Source organism: Mandrillus leucophaeus, unplaced genomic scaffold (genome assembly GCF_000951045.1).
Source record: "Mandrillus leucophaeus isolate KB7577 unplaced genomic scaffold, Mleu.le_1.0 Scaffold36, whole genome shotgun sequence".
In the NCBI taxonomy this organism is placed as follows: Eukaryota; Metazoa; Chordata; class Mammalia; order Primates; family Cercopithecidae; genus Mandrillus; species Mandrillus leucophaeus.
The window spans coordinates 6,529,436-6,543,697 of NW_012103809.1; the positions used below are offsets into that span (position 1 = coordinate 6,529,436).

Here is a 14,262-nt window from a genome sequence, read left to right on the forward strand (position 1 = left end):
AAAAAAAAAAAACCAAACTCCTTCTACTTATAAGTCTGCTTATTCTTGAATAATCTTGTCAAGAAATCTTCAATCTTAGATCATTCTAGTTATTGTTTGTATACACAAAGACACATTAAATCATTGTTTATTCTTCTCTCTTAAGCTAAACCATTCTAACCCCTTAAACAATATCTTTCTTTTAATTCCGAATGATCTCAGTGGTTTCCTAAGCTTTTGTCTGCATTATCTCATTGATCCATAGAGTAATCCTAAGAAGTAGAAGCTGCTGCTTTACCCTATTTTATATATGAAGAAACTGAGGTTCAGTAAGTTAAACAATTGACCTTGGTTATGGAGCTGAGAAATGACTGGGCCAAAATTCACAAGCAGAGAGTCTCTACCTTTGCTATTATGTATCTAACTATATCACCAGCATTTAATTTATTCCAAATCTTTCTTTCTTCTTTTTTTTGAGATTGAGTCTAACTCTGTCATGTAAGCTGGAGTGCAGTGGCACCATCTTGGCTTACTGCGATGGCTGCCTCCTGAGGTCAAGTGATTCTACTGCCTCAGCCTCCCAAGTAGCTGGATTACAGACAACCAAGCCCAGCTAATGTTTGTAATTTTAGTAGAGATGGGGTTTAGCCATGTTGGCCAGGCTGGTCTTGAACCCCCGACCTCAGGTTATCCCCCTGCCTCACCCTCCCAAAGTGCTGGGGTTACAGGCATGAGCCACTGCACCGGGACTTATTCCAAATCTTGGTGAAGTAATGGTTTCACATTTTTCTTAGTGTTGGAAATTCAATTGTAAGTTTTATGCTTTAAATATCCTACAAATAACTGCATACAGAATAATGATTATATAAATTAAAATGTTCATGGAAAATGACATATTTAATAAACTAGATGTTTAAAGGGATAATTTAAAAAACAATCTCCATATAATCATAATACGAGGATCCAAATGACACCAAAACGAGGAGAAACTAGAAGACAGACACAAAGGCAGCAAACAGATCAGATAGAACTGATGACTATTTAATATAATGGATCTCACCAGGGTGATTCTTCTTGTTATCTCTTTGTTATCTGACCTGGGCTCACACCTTAATGTCTTCATGTTCCCACAATGTCCAGGCGTTTCCCTCTTTGGGGATATGGATGAAGCAAGAATGGGACCAGCAGTGTCAACTCTTGGATGTCCTATTGGACTTGAGCTGTGTTCCCTAGAAAACCACAGCCTCCTGAAGACAGCCCCTACATACACTACATCAGCCCACATTTGCTCAGGCCCCTGTACAGGTGGACAATTCTCTACTCAGGGTATGAGCCCTGTTCAAGGAGCTAAGTGAATCCAAATCACCAAGATTTGGAATAAGTCCGGGTGCAGTGGCTCATGCCTGTAACCCCAGCACTTTGGGAGGGTGAGGCAGGGGGATAACCTGAGGTCGGGGTTATCAGAGGGTGGTTTGCCTGCCTTTAGATGGGGAAGAGTTTGGCTGAGAGGACATTTACTCTTTGGTCCATATGGGAAGGGAAAATGAAAGTTGTTGTGTGTATTCATTTCCTAGAGTTGCTGTAACAAAGTACCACAAACTACATGACATAAAACAACATCAATTTGTTCTCTGATAGTTCTGGAGTCTCGAAGTCCTAAATCAAAGTGTTGGTGGTGCCATGCTCCTTTGACAGGCTCTAGGGAAGAACCTTCCTTCTGTCTCCCAGCTTCCGGCAGCAGTTGGCAATCCTTGGTGTTAACTGGGCTCAAAAATGCATCACCCCAATCTCTGACCCTGTCATCCTATGGCTGTCTCTCTCTATGTGTTCACATTGTCTTTCTTGTGTCCAGGGCAGTCTCTGGGGCTCTTCTCTTCTTATAAAGTCACCAGTTAAATTAGATTAGGACCTAACCTAATGACTTGTTTTAAATTGACTATATCTGTAAAGACGCTATTTCCAAATAAGGTCACATTCACAAGTACCGGGTGTTAGAATGTCAACATATCTTTTAGGAGAACACAATTCAACCCATGTCAGGGTGCAAGACTTACTCCATGGCTCTGGAGTGATGGCTTTGAGGAGCTATCAGATCTGCGTCAACTCTTCCAGGACCGTAACAGAGCATGCATTTACTCACCAGATGTGTTAAAACTCCAATTAGTAGGGCCGGGTGTGGTGGCTCACGCCGGTATTCCCAGCACTTTGGGAGGCCAAAGTGGGCATATCATTTGAGGTCAGGAGTTTGAGACTAGCCTGGCCATCATGGTGAAACCCCATCTCCACTAAAAATACAAAAATTAGTCTGGTATGGTAGCACGTGCCTGTAATCCCAGCTATTCAGGAGACTGAGGCAGGAGAATCGCCTGAGCCTGGGAGGCAGAGGTTGCGGTGAGCCAAGATCATGCTACTTCACTCCAGTCTGGGCAACAGAATGAGACCCTGTCTCTACTTTCAATCCCAGCTCTATCCCTCACCAGGTCATGTACCATCAACTCTCTGTGCCTCACTTTCTCTATCTTTAAAATGGGGATAGCTATGGCACTTTCCTCATATGGTTGCTGTGAGGATTAAATGAGATAATAGACACTGTGGGGGGCCATAGCAAAGCTCAATAAATATTACCAATTGCTATTACTATATTCTAAGAGCCTATAATTTAATGTGTGAACCAAACACCTCCATGGTTTGAAGAACAAACAAGGGCCAAAAGTATGATTTAACTTACCCACTGATGTTATTTATTTTTATTTGTTTAAGACTGAGTCTCGCTCTGTCGCCCAGGCTGTAGTGCAGTGGTACAATCTCGGCTCACTGCAACCTCTCCCTGCTGGGTTCAAGCGATTTTCCTGCTTCTACCTCCCAAGCAGCTGGGATTACAGGCGCCCGCCACCACATCCAGCTAATTTCTGTATTTTTAGTAGAAACGGGCTTTCACCATGTTGACCAGGCTGGTCTCAAACTTTTGACTTCAAGTGATCTGCCTGCCTCAGCCTCCCAAAGTGCTGGGATTACAGGCATGAGCTACTGTGCCTGGCCTACACTGAGGTTATAACAGAGAAGTTCAGATAAAGAAAATAGCATATCAGACAATGACATACTATGTTATTTATGGTATGCATGTGTGTGTGTGTACGTGTGTGTGTAAATGTACGTTTTGGGGTTTTGGGGTAGTGTGGTAGGGGAGCAGTAACCTGGAGGAAGGGATTCTTTCCTGAGACTGATGAAGAACCTAGGGCCCTTTCTTTCTTGTTTTATTTCCATCTAACCACATGGTTTTTGCAAAGCCCCAAGGACTAGCTCAGTTCTGTGTTTGGCCCTTCACTCATGGGAGCTGTGAGCCTGTGTGCATTGCATGCACAGACTCCTGAAAAATCTGTTAGTCCTGTGCATTGAACCGGGAAGTCATCTCATGACTGGGAGGTATGTTTTCTCATTTTGTCTGAAACCTAATGTTCTCACAACCTACTAAAACTCCCTGCTCACCTAGAGCCTTTGATCAAGGCTACTGCCTAATGATTTCAGCTTGAGTGTCATTAAAAAAAAAAATAGATAATCTTGTTGCCCTCTTGAAGATATGTACATATTTGCAACAAACAATGAATGTTGATATAGCACCAAAACAAACACAATCCATCCAAATCCCTTTTGTTACTTTAGGATTTTAGGAAGAGTCTCATTTTTCACTTCAAAGTAGTCTAAAGTAATTTTCCACAGCTAGAATTTCTTTATTCAGAATCCAACGTGCATCTGGAGTTGTGCTAGCCACCTATCCACTTGTATCTATACTGGTATAATAATAATTTTAGTATTAATTGATTAATCTAGCCTGAGGCACTGAAGTGTCTGCACACAAAATTAGAATGTAATTGCAACAATAAAGAAATCAAATGAGATAATTAAAACATAAAAGATGACAAATGCTAACTCACGAAGTCTTTTGTATGCACTGAAGCATTTGCCACTCATTTATACAGCGTTGTTTGCAGATTGCTAAGGAGAAGGTTCAAGGTAGAATAAGTTAAGTGACTGTTTATATCTGAGTGTATTACACTCACATGAGGATTGATGGCAGTACAATTTTAGGTCCAAGCACAAGTTCCAGAGAATATTGTTTTGATGCATTATTGCACTTTTCACATTTTTTCTAAAGCAACAAACTTGAAGAAATAGCATCTATAGGAAACGTGGCAGCAGGAGGGCAAGGCAGGTGACTGGAAGCAGGTGAAGAATTAGCTCCTTTGAGATTTAGTCATGTAATTTGCATTCACAAAATTAAAAAGAAGGAAAAACGACAATTGTGGTAAGTCTTGAGTAACCCAAAACAGAACAAATTGGCTGCAGTTTAGAGGCCCACTGGAGGCCTGGGATGACTGTTTGCCCTGGACTTAACTTCCTTTCAGTCTTTTTTCTTACTGACTATTTTTTTAAAGGGTTTGAGGGTGAGTTACATCAGAGCCATCGTGTTTCCAAGTATCCAAGACTTAAGATTTCTGTTCTTTGTTTATCATTTAAGGAACAGTCTCAGGCCCTGATCTTATTTTCTCAAATATCTTATTCAGCCTATGCAGTCTCTTACTCCCACAGAGCCAGGAATAAAATGAGATTAGGACTTCACTAATATAACTGATTTCAGGTCTTTTTTCTGCCTAGCCACCTTTCTGTGTTAGGCTAGCTGCATGGAATCATAGGGGTGCATAAACATGTGGACACCATCAGCAACAGTACCACACAAAGACAATAATAAAAATGGCCACCACCACACTGTCACCATCTCAAAGGAAGGCCCTTGAAGATAATGCAGTCATTCATTTATTCAACACCCAACACATACTAATTGAGTGGATTTTTTTTTTCTTTTGACGGAGTTTCACTCTTGTTGCCCAGGCTGGAGTGCAATGGTACAATCTCAGCTCACTGCAACCTCCACCTGCTAGGTTCAAGCGATTCTCCTGTCTCTAACTGAGTGAATTTTATATTTCAGTGAGCCAAACAGACAAAGTCCCTAGCTTCAGCGAGCTTATGTTCCAGTGGAGGGATACAGAGAGTAAACAAATAAACAAGCAAATATATAATATTTCAGGTGGTGGTAAGTGTTATGAAGAAAGATAAAACAGGGCAAGGTCTAAAGAGTGACTGGGAAAGGCCTACTATTTTAGAGAGTGTGGGCAGAACAAAAGCTCCCAGACAGGGTGCTGAGTAGCAATCTGGAAACCTGTATGAATTGCTTCACATTAGTATTCTTTAAATAGATGATGAACTTAAGTTTTATGAAAACAAAATGCAATGCAAAAGGTAAAACAGAATCCTGGCTGGGCTCCGTGGCTCATGCCTATTATCCCAGCACTTTGGGAGGCCGAGGTATGCGGATCACTTGAGGTCAGGAGTTCAAGACCAGCATAGCCAACACGGTGAAATCCCATCACTACTAAAAATACAAAAAGTAGTCAGGCGTGGTAGTGCATGCCTGTAATGCCAGCTACTCGGGAAGCTGAGGCATGAGAATTGCTTGAACCTAGGAGGTGGAGGTTGCAGTGGGGCGAGGTCACACCACTGCATTCCAGCCTGGGCAACAGAGTGAGACTCAGTCAAAAAAATAAATAAATAATTAAAAACAAACAAAAAAAACCAGAATCCTTTCTCAGTGTTCTGGGAAAATAATAATACAAGTTAATTTTTATTAAGCACCTAACAAACATTAACTTATTTCATCCTCAAGGCAACTTGATGATGTAGGAATTATTATTTCCCGCCCTACTCTTTTTCAGATGATGTTTATAACTCACCAAAGGTTACACAGATAGTGGGTAGCAAAACCCACAGAGCCAGGAATAAAATGAGATTAGCCTTCCCTGATCTAACTGATTCCAGGTCTTTTTTCTGCCCAGCCACCTCTCTATGTCAGGCTAGCTGCATGGAATCATAAGGGAGCATAGACCCGTGCACACCGTCAGCAGCAGCACCACCCGATGACAATAGTAACAACGACAATAACACGACATGGCCCCATCTGGTTTTTCAACTCCAAGCCCTGTCTGGTGTTTATTTTTTGGAACAGCTAAAATAAGGTATAATTGGTATATAATAAACTGCACATATTTCAGGTATATAATTTGAAAGCTTTTAACATGTATATACACCCATGAAACCATCACAATCAAGATAATGAACATATCCCTCACTCCCAAAAGCTTCTTCCTGCGTCTTTTTCATCCCTCCCCAGACTCCCATCTCCAAGCAACAAGGATCTGCATTCTGTTGCTATAGATTAGCCTACATTTTCTATAATTTTATGTAAATGGAATGCTAAAGGATGAACTTTTTATTTTTGTTTGGCTTCTTTCACTTGGTATAATTATTTTCTGATTTATTCATGTTGTTGCAGACCTCAACAGTTCATGCATTTTTAATCACTGAGTAGTGTTTCATTGTATGGATATACCACAATTTGTCCATTTACCTGTTAATGAATAGTGAGGAAGTTTCCAGTTTTTGACTATTACAAATTAAGCTGCTATGAACAGTCATATACAAATCTTGGTATCAAGCCCATACTCTTAATTATTACATAATCCAGCTTTTCTGAACAAAGATAAACCTAGGACATATAGGTGCTGCATTGTGTGGCAAAATCATGCTGAACCGGAACTAAGACTGCTGGATTCCAGATACTGTCCCCTAGTCTAAGAATAATGAGTAGCCATTGGAAAATACATCGGTAAAGCCTTTAATTCAATGTCACCTGGTGTCTCCATAATCTAAGGAGAGACTGCCTTAGGTAATCTAGCATCAATTAATTCAGTACATTTGCTTGATATAAAACTTGAACAATCAACAAGAAGCAGTTTGGCATAGAAGGAAAAGTTCTGGACTGGATGTCAGAAAACCTGGATTTGAGCCCACCTAACATAGAAATCCCTGGTTTGTACTCTGTCTTCCATATTTACCAACAGTATAACTATTAACCAGTCACTTCTCCTTTCTAGAACTCTTTCCTCATCAGTCAAAATCCGAGCCAAGTCTAAGGCTGACGCACGGCTCTTAGTAATTGGAGAAAAGCAGTAGATTATACAAGTAGCTGTATATTCATGACATTCACACCATTCCACTCTTCTTTATTGTGGAATTCTACATCTCAGAGCTGCAAGCAACCTGAGAGAGCATAAAAGAGAACCGAGAATCCAGGGAGCTAGGGGGCGCCAGAGGTGCCCCGCTAGTAACTGGCAGAGATGGGCTCAAATCCAGGTTTTCTGACATCCAGTCCAGAACTTTACCTCCAATGCCAAACTGATTCTTGTTGATTGTTCAAGTTTTATATCCGGCAAACGTGCTGAATTAATTGAGTGCATTTTTTCCACTTTATAATGAATTTGGGTGGCAGTCACCTGTCTCAGAATGTTTACTATACAATTTGTGATCAAATCCCAGATGCTTCCATCCTCAGGACCCAGAGTAACACCTTGCTAGGTAGGTAAATGCAGCAAGAAAGGAAACACTTTTGGGGAGAGAAGCTGTAATAAGAGAGACAAATAAATGATTCATTTCCCCCCTGCTGTTAGTTTAAGTTATAATTACCCAAACTTTAAAAATAAAACCTGAACACCATCACAGCCCCTGCCGCACAATGGCAAAAGCATACCCTCTTGCATCAGCACCAATCACACATTTAACAACTGCTGTTTTAGGTTCAAGCTAATTAGGGAATGATTTTTGGTACATGTATTCCTATTGCAATTAAATAACTCACAGTGTGGGATGGCATTGTGATGGCTTCTTAAAACTGCTTTTCAGCTTTTGGTGTTAAAAGATGAATTTTTTTATATATAACATGGTTGTAAGGGGTTTGTGTTTTAACCCATGGGAGCCTGCATATGTTGGTTTAGAGTTACTTTTCTTTAGGGCAACTTCAGCAACAAGGTAAGAGGCTGGAAGACTTTCTATTTAGAATGGTGAAATATTCAGTGGAGATAAAATTGCTTTATGATGTTTGCCCCGGAAGTCAGTTGAGAATTCATAATAGATGAAAAGCCTTGACTATAAGGAGGTGGAAGTCCTCACGGAGCTTTTTGCTAGGAAGTTGCTCAGAAGTGATGGAAATACACATTCTCGCCTGTGTGTCATGTCCTAAATACGTCTCATCCTGGCTTTGACATGGGTAAAGCAAGCAGGTTGGAGATTTTTATGTTGATCTTCACTTTTAATGACTCTCTGAGTGGTGTGCTGCTCATCTGTGCCATCAACGGTTCTCAGCCTCCCATTAGTGGGACTATTCTAACGTTTGAACACGCTTGTCCCTTAATATGTATCATTTGGACACAGATGCTTACTATCTGCTCAGGACAGATGCTAAGACAGAGAAATTGGGATAGACAGAAATGATTCTTACTATTGTCACCCCGTGTAGCAATGGTTTCAAGGTGTCTGTATAGATTGCCCTTAGTAATTACAATATTCTTGGAAGGAGAGCCTGGGGGCTTGGCCTTAAAGAGGTGATTGCATAGTAAGCATATGATTTTCACTTGGACGTTATGTTTCCTGAGCTCTTTATGGCACCAATCTCATATAAGCAGTCCTTTTCTACCTACCAGTGAGGCTCAGGGTCAAGGGCACTCACCCTTGTATTTCACCTACAGAAAACCCTTGGGTCCCAATACGTTTGGGTAAACTTTCTTCAGCTGGTGAAAGGCTAAACCAGACCAACAGTAAAATCCTCTTTAAGAAGTATCCTCAGAGTAGTAGCAAATTACTGACAGGTACTTGATATTTAACCTACATCACATATTCTGTGTCACATCTGGTGCTTGGCCCACTGCAGTTGTGGCGCTCTTTATAGCCGTTTGTTATGGCACAAATCACCTCTGTAAAATGATGAAGGGTCTTTCTTACAAGTCACAGCTGTGAAGAGAAGCAAGCAGAAAACCATAGTAGTGTCAGGCTGATTGTAAGAAAAGAAGAGGTGGAGGGGTCTCATCACACAGCACATTGCTCTAAGACCTTTTTTCGGCAGGGAGAGTTCGTGACCGGATGTCACTACCTCTCACTTGCCACTTCCTGCCTCTCCTCTTGAATCTGCTCCTACCTTCAGTGAGTAGGAGCCAAATGTCCTTGAAGTGTAGCATTGGGGTTCTGGGAAGCTGCAGAGTTGTGAATTATGGGCGTACGTCAGGACAAGCGAGCCTCGAAGCAGCATGAGTCAGGAATACAGCATAGTCAGAGCCCAGGGCAGATTCGCAGCCAGAAGCAAGCATACAAGCAAAGGTATATGCAATCTGATGTTTGTAACGCTGAAGGCTTGCACTGGCATAGAAAAATACGTAAAGTGAACTCAAAGGTCAGTATATGGGGCTTGCAATCAAAACATCATGAGTGGACCTGAATTAAGGAAAACGCATTTTCTAACACAGACAGAGAGTCCTTTGATGTTTCCTTTTGGAGAAGCTCCTCCCCAAGGTATGAAAAACTTTGAGCAGGAAATAAATGGCTCATCAATTCCCCCATTCTGCCAGCAACTAACCTCATCCAGTGTGGGATTACAGGAAAGGTACCCATAAGAAAATCTCTGCCTACGTTCATTGACATTGACTTTCCAATGCCACATCCCATCTTTTGCTCACCCTTCAGGAAACAGAATATTCCAACAAACATGCAACAACAGAAAAGGAAGAAAAAAAGAGAAAAAACTGATAATCCTCAAAATGATCTGTCATTTCCCATTAAATATGTCATTATTTCCATACGATTAAGTGCCTTTTAGTGTGCCTAGCACTATGCTACTTAAACACCACAGGGATATCAAGTAGTAGAAACACAATTCAAGCTAATACTTTTTGAGTATTTATTGCCAAGTGATATACCACACTTTTGAAATACCCTGCCCTGTTTAAAGTAACCACAACTTCATGTTGTAGTTAGAGCTAGTTCTTTCATTTACAAGTGATGAAACTAAGTCTTAAAGGTCAAACAACTAGTTTAAGGTCACACAGTGGCCAGGTGCGGTGGCTCACACCTGTAATCCTAGTCACTCGGGAGGCTGAGGCAGGAGAATCGCTTGAACTCAGGAGGCGGCGGATGCAGTGAGCCGAGATCATACCACTGCGCTTCAGCCTGGGCGACAGAACGAGACTCTGTCTCAAATAAATAAATAAATAAACAAATGTAAATAAGGTCACACTGATACATGACAAGCCTGGGACTGGAATTCATACAGTCCAACTCCAATGCCCGAGTGTTTGGCAACACAGTTCCACTGAAGAAAGTAGCTTATGAGCTAGTGGAGAAATGAATCATCCAAGTCAATCTTCCTGACCCAGGCTGATACAAGCACACATATCCCAAAGCTCCATAGCTCTTTCATCCAGGCATTTCAGCAGGTATAGATCTGCCCTACCAACCACATTCAATCTTTGCAGAATCCTGGTAATATTCAATAAAAAAGTATTATTCATTCCTCTATAGGTTAAACATAGAATTACCAGTAATTCCGCTCCTAGACAGATATCCTAAAGAATTAGAAACAGATGCTCAAACAAAAACTTGTACAGGAATGTTCATAGCAGCGTTACTCACAGTAGCCAAAAGGTAGAAAACCCACAAATGTTCATCAATAAACAAAGTGTGGACAAAAAATATGTGGCATATCCATATAATGAAATATTATTCAGCCATAGAAAGAAAGAAAGCACTGACATATGTACTTTATGGATGAACCTTGAAAATACTATGCCAACAGAAAGAAGCCACATATGTTGGATTCCATTTATATGAAATGTCCAGAATAGACAAATTCACAGAGACCCGAAGGTAGGTTGGTTCTACCAGGGGCTAAGGAAAATTGGAGAATTAGGTATGATTGTTTCTTGGCTACAGGGTTTCCTTTTGGGTTGATGAAAATATTATAGCACTATGTAGTGTTGATGGCTGCACAACACTGTGAATGTACTAAATGGCACTGAATTATACACCTTAAAATGGTTACAATAATGAATTTTACATATGTGTATTCTGCCACAATGGAAAGAAAAAGTTATTGGACCTGGGATAGTAGGTTCCATGTGGCATTTTTAGGGGTTGATAGATGTGTAAGACACATTCTCTATCCTCAAATAATTTAGAAATACACTGATGATGAAATTAAAATGCAAATGTCCTTCTTGCTTTTATATGAATGGGAAGGTGCTGTTGCTTTGGTGACAAATGGTATATCCAAGTAAATAATTGCTTCACTGTGGTTGAATTGACACCTGTCAACATGTTATGATTTATAAAGGTTGTAAAACATTTCGAAATTCATACGATCTGAATGGCACAGGTAAATTTATTTTATATTTGAGATAATACTTAAGAATTTATGATATTCTAAATCTGTAGGCCTTGCATGTAGTCTTGGAATTTTCTTGCTTTTGCTGGATCAATAGAAAAAATGACGGACAAAAGATGACTCTTCTGCATATTTAGGTCTCAGGTCATTTTATGGATTATTAACTTTGCCAAACTGCATGTGGGATTAATTGGAAACAATTGCAATGTTCTTACTACATTGCACCACTTCCTTTTGTTAATTAAGAGACATTACCCTCTGTTCTACTGATAACAAAAAGGATGACTCTTTTATTGCCAGACAGCAGCCATGGAAGGAAAGGCAGGAAGCACAGTGTGTCTGAGAATTAAGGCAATGATCGAGGGCATGCATCTCAGTATGGTGGCTACCGAGAGAGACGCTGAGTCCAAATCCTGGGCTCTTAAGTATGCTTAATTCTAAGCTTCTAGTTCAATCTGCCCAATTACAATTTGGCCTGCCTGTTTGCTAGTTGACAAAAGCAAGCTGCCTAAAAATGCAAAACTTACTAAGGAGAATAAAATAACAATGGGGTTGATTAAGAAAATCCCTCGCCATCCACAATTACATACCTATGTTAATCTTTCGTTTAAAAAATAAATCAGAAACAAAATTAATACAACATCTATAAGTGCCCTTTAATAGTAAACCCTTTAAAAAAATAAACTTCCTTATTCTGACTTTATTGAAGAGTTTGGAAGTGGGTATGTGTGTAGCTCTGTGTTTCAAAAGATCATATCTGTCCCCCTAAAACAATTGTTTGATCAGATTACTGTAATGCCTAAGCATGTTCTGAACATCCACTTTGCAAGCTAGATAACGTAGAGAAGACAGAGGAAGTTCCCGTGAATGGGGATGAAAGGAGCGGTGAAGATGTCTTCACCTTTGAAATAAGATTTTCTTTTTTTTTTTTTTTTTTAGACAGAGTCTTGCTGGGTTGCCCAGGCTAGAGTGCAGTGGTGGGATCTCGGCTCACTGCAAGCTCCGCCTCCCAGGTTCATGCCATTCTCCTGCCTCAGCCTCCCGAGTAGCTGGGACTACAGGCGCCCGCCACCACGCCTGGCTAATTCTTTGTATTTTCAGTAGAGACGGGGTTTCACCGTGTTAGCCAAAATGGTCTTGATCTCCTGACCTCATGATCTGCCCGCCTCGGCCTCCCAAAGTGCTGGGTTTACAGGCGTGAGAGTTGAGATTTCTTTTAGTCCCTCAGACATGCCATGCTGTCTCTGGTTTTAGCAGCTTCATACAAGTAGTTGCCCCTGAATACACTCTTCCCCTTTTGCCCCCCTTATTCCCATCTGACTAACTTCTACTTCTCTTTTAGGTCCCTGTATAAAACCACTTCCTCCAGGAAGCTCTCCCTAATCACTCCCCAAGATTCATTGTCTTTCTGCTATGCACCGCCACATTGTCTCTGTTTCCCCTATGATAGCTCTTACCACATTTTGTGGTCATTGCATGTTTACTTATCCACTGTTCAGTCAAAACTGTAAGTTTCATCAAAGCAGGAATTATGTTCATCTTGCTGTCAAGAGAATATTTTCTCAGTATATTCACCAGTGCCTGGCATGGTGCTAAATACATATTTTCCAAGTCAATGAATAAGGACAGATGAAATGAAATGTGAATGAATGAAAAAGATTTGAATAGATCAGGGATTCCCAAAGTACGGTCATTAAATGCTAATTCTTACGGGTTTCTAGAAAAAGAGGAATCTGGTGTTTGGGAAACACTGAGTAGCAAAGCTAACCTGATTTACTTGCTGCAGGACTTCTCAGAGCATTTTAAAGGCTAAAATTTAGCCGGGTACAGTGGCTCATGACTGTAATCCCAGCATTTTGGGAGGCCGAGGTAGGCAGATCACCTGAGGTCACGAGTTTGAGACCAGCCGGGCCAATATGGCAAAACCCCGATTCTACCAAAAATACAAAAATTAGCCGGGTGTGGTGGTAGGTGTCTGGAGTCCCAGCTACTCAGGAGACTGAGGCAGAAGAATTGCTTGAACTCAGAAGGTGGAGGTTGCAGTGGCCAAGATCGTAACACCACACTCCAGCCTGGGTAACAGAGCAAGACGCTGTCTCAAAAATAAATAAATACATAAATAAATAAATGCTAAAGTTCATGAAACCTCCAAGGCAGGGGTGGAAGTGGATCTAGTATACTGTATTACACCAGATTACCAGATTCCTTTTCTTTAGTAGACATCTCACAAGACCAGTATTCTGAGGAGCATATATTGGGAAATGCCACAAAGATAAAGAATAAAGAAATGCATCGTCCAGTGAGAAGGTGGGTAGAGAAAGATGAAACGTGTGTAGAACACTAAGTAGACTATAATAGCAGAAAATGTGGCATCAGGGAAGGATGCAATGAAAAATGAACAGGAACGTAGTGAAGGACGTTGGGTGCCATGCTAAACAACTTGAACACTACCCTGTAAGGGAGTGATGTTAACCTTTGAGAAAGGGTGTCATGTACTAACCTGGTTTTAGGAAGCCAATTCTGGTGGCAGTGTGAAAAACAAAGCTCCCAGATATAAGCAATTTGCAAATGGGAAACCAGTTAGATTATTGCAGTAGACCTGGTAAGAGAGGGTAAGGATGCGAATTAGGAAAATTGCAAGTGGTGTAAAAGAGAAGGCTCTAGAAAAATAGATTAAAAGATCAGAAGTGAGACCATCCAGGGAGGGGTAAGACCAAAAAATGGCTTGAGAGAGAACCCAGCATTTAAGAAGTAGATAAATGGAGAAAAAAACAAAGAAATAAGAAGTACAGTTCAAGCAAACAAATGAAAAAGTAGCTTAGATAGTAAGTGGTATTGCAGAAAGCAAGAAAAGAATTGCAGCGTGGTATCCAATATGGTAGAAGGCTCAGAGTCTAAAAAATCATTTCACATACAATGCAACGATGGTGCTGGAATTTTTTTTTTTTTTTTTTTTTTTTTTTGAG

At 40.6% G+C, this 14,262-nt stretch overlaps 1 protein-coding gene across 1 annotated transcript in view; it reads left to right on the forward strand.

Moving 5' to 3' along the window:
• The window catches only part of PHACTR1 (phosphatase and actin regulator 1), a 552,716-nt gene that overhangs the window by 213,654 nt on the left and 324,800 nt on the right, over window positions 1–14,262 (forward strand). Inside the window, 1 exon segment of the mRNA XM_011989667.1 lies at window positions 9,286–9,310. Within this exon segment, the coding sequence (XP_011845057.1) occupies window positions 9,286–9,310 (25 nt within the window).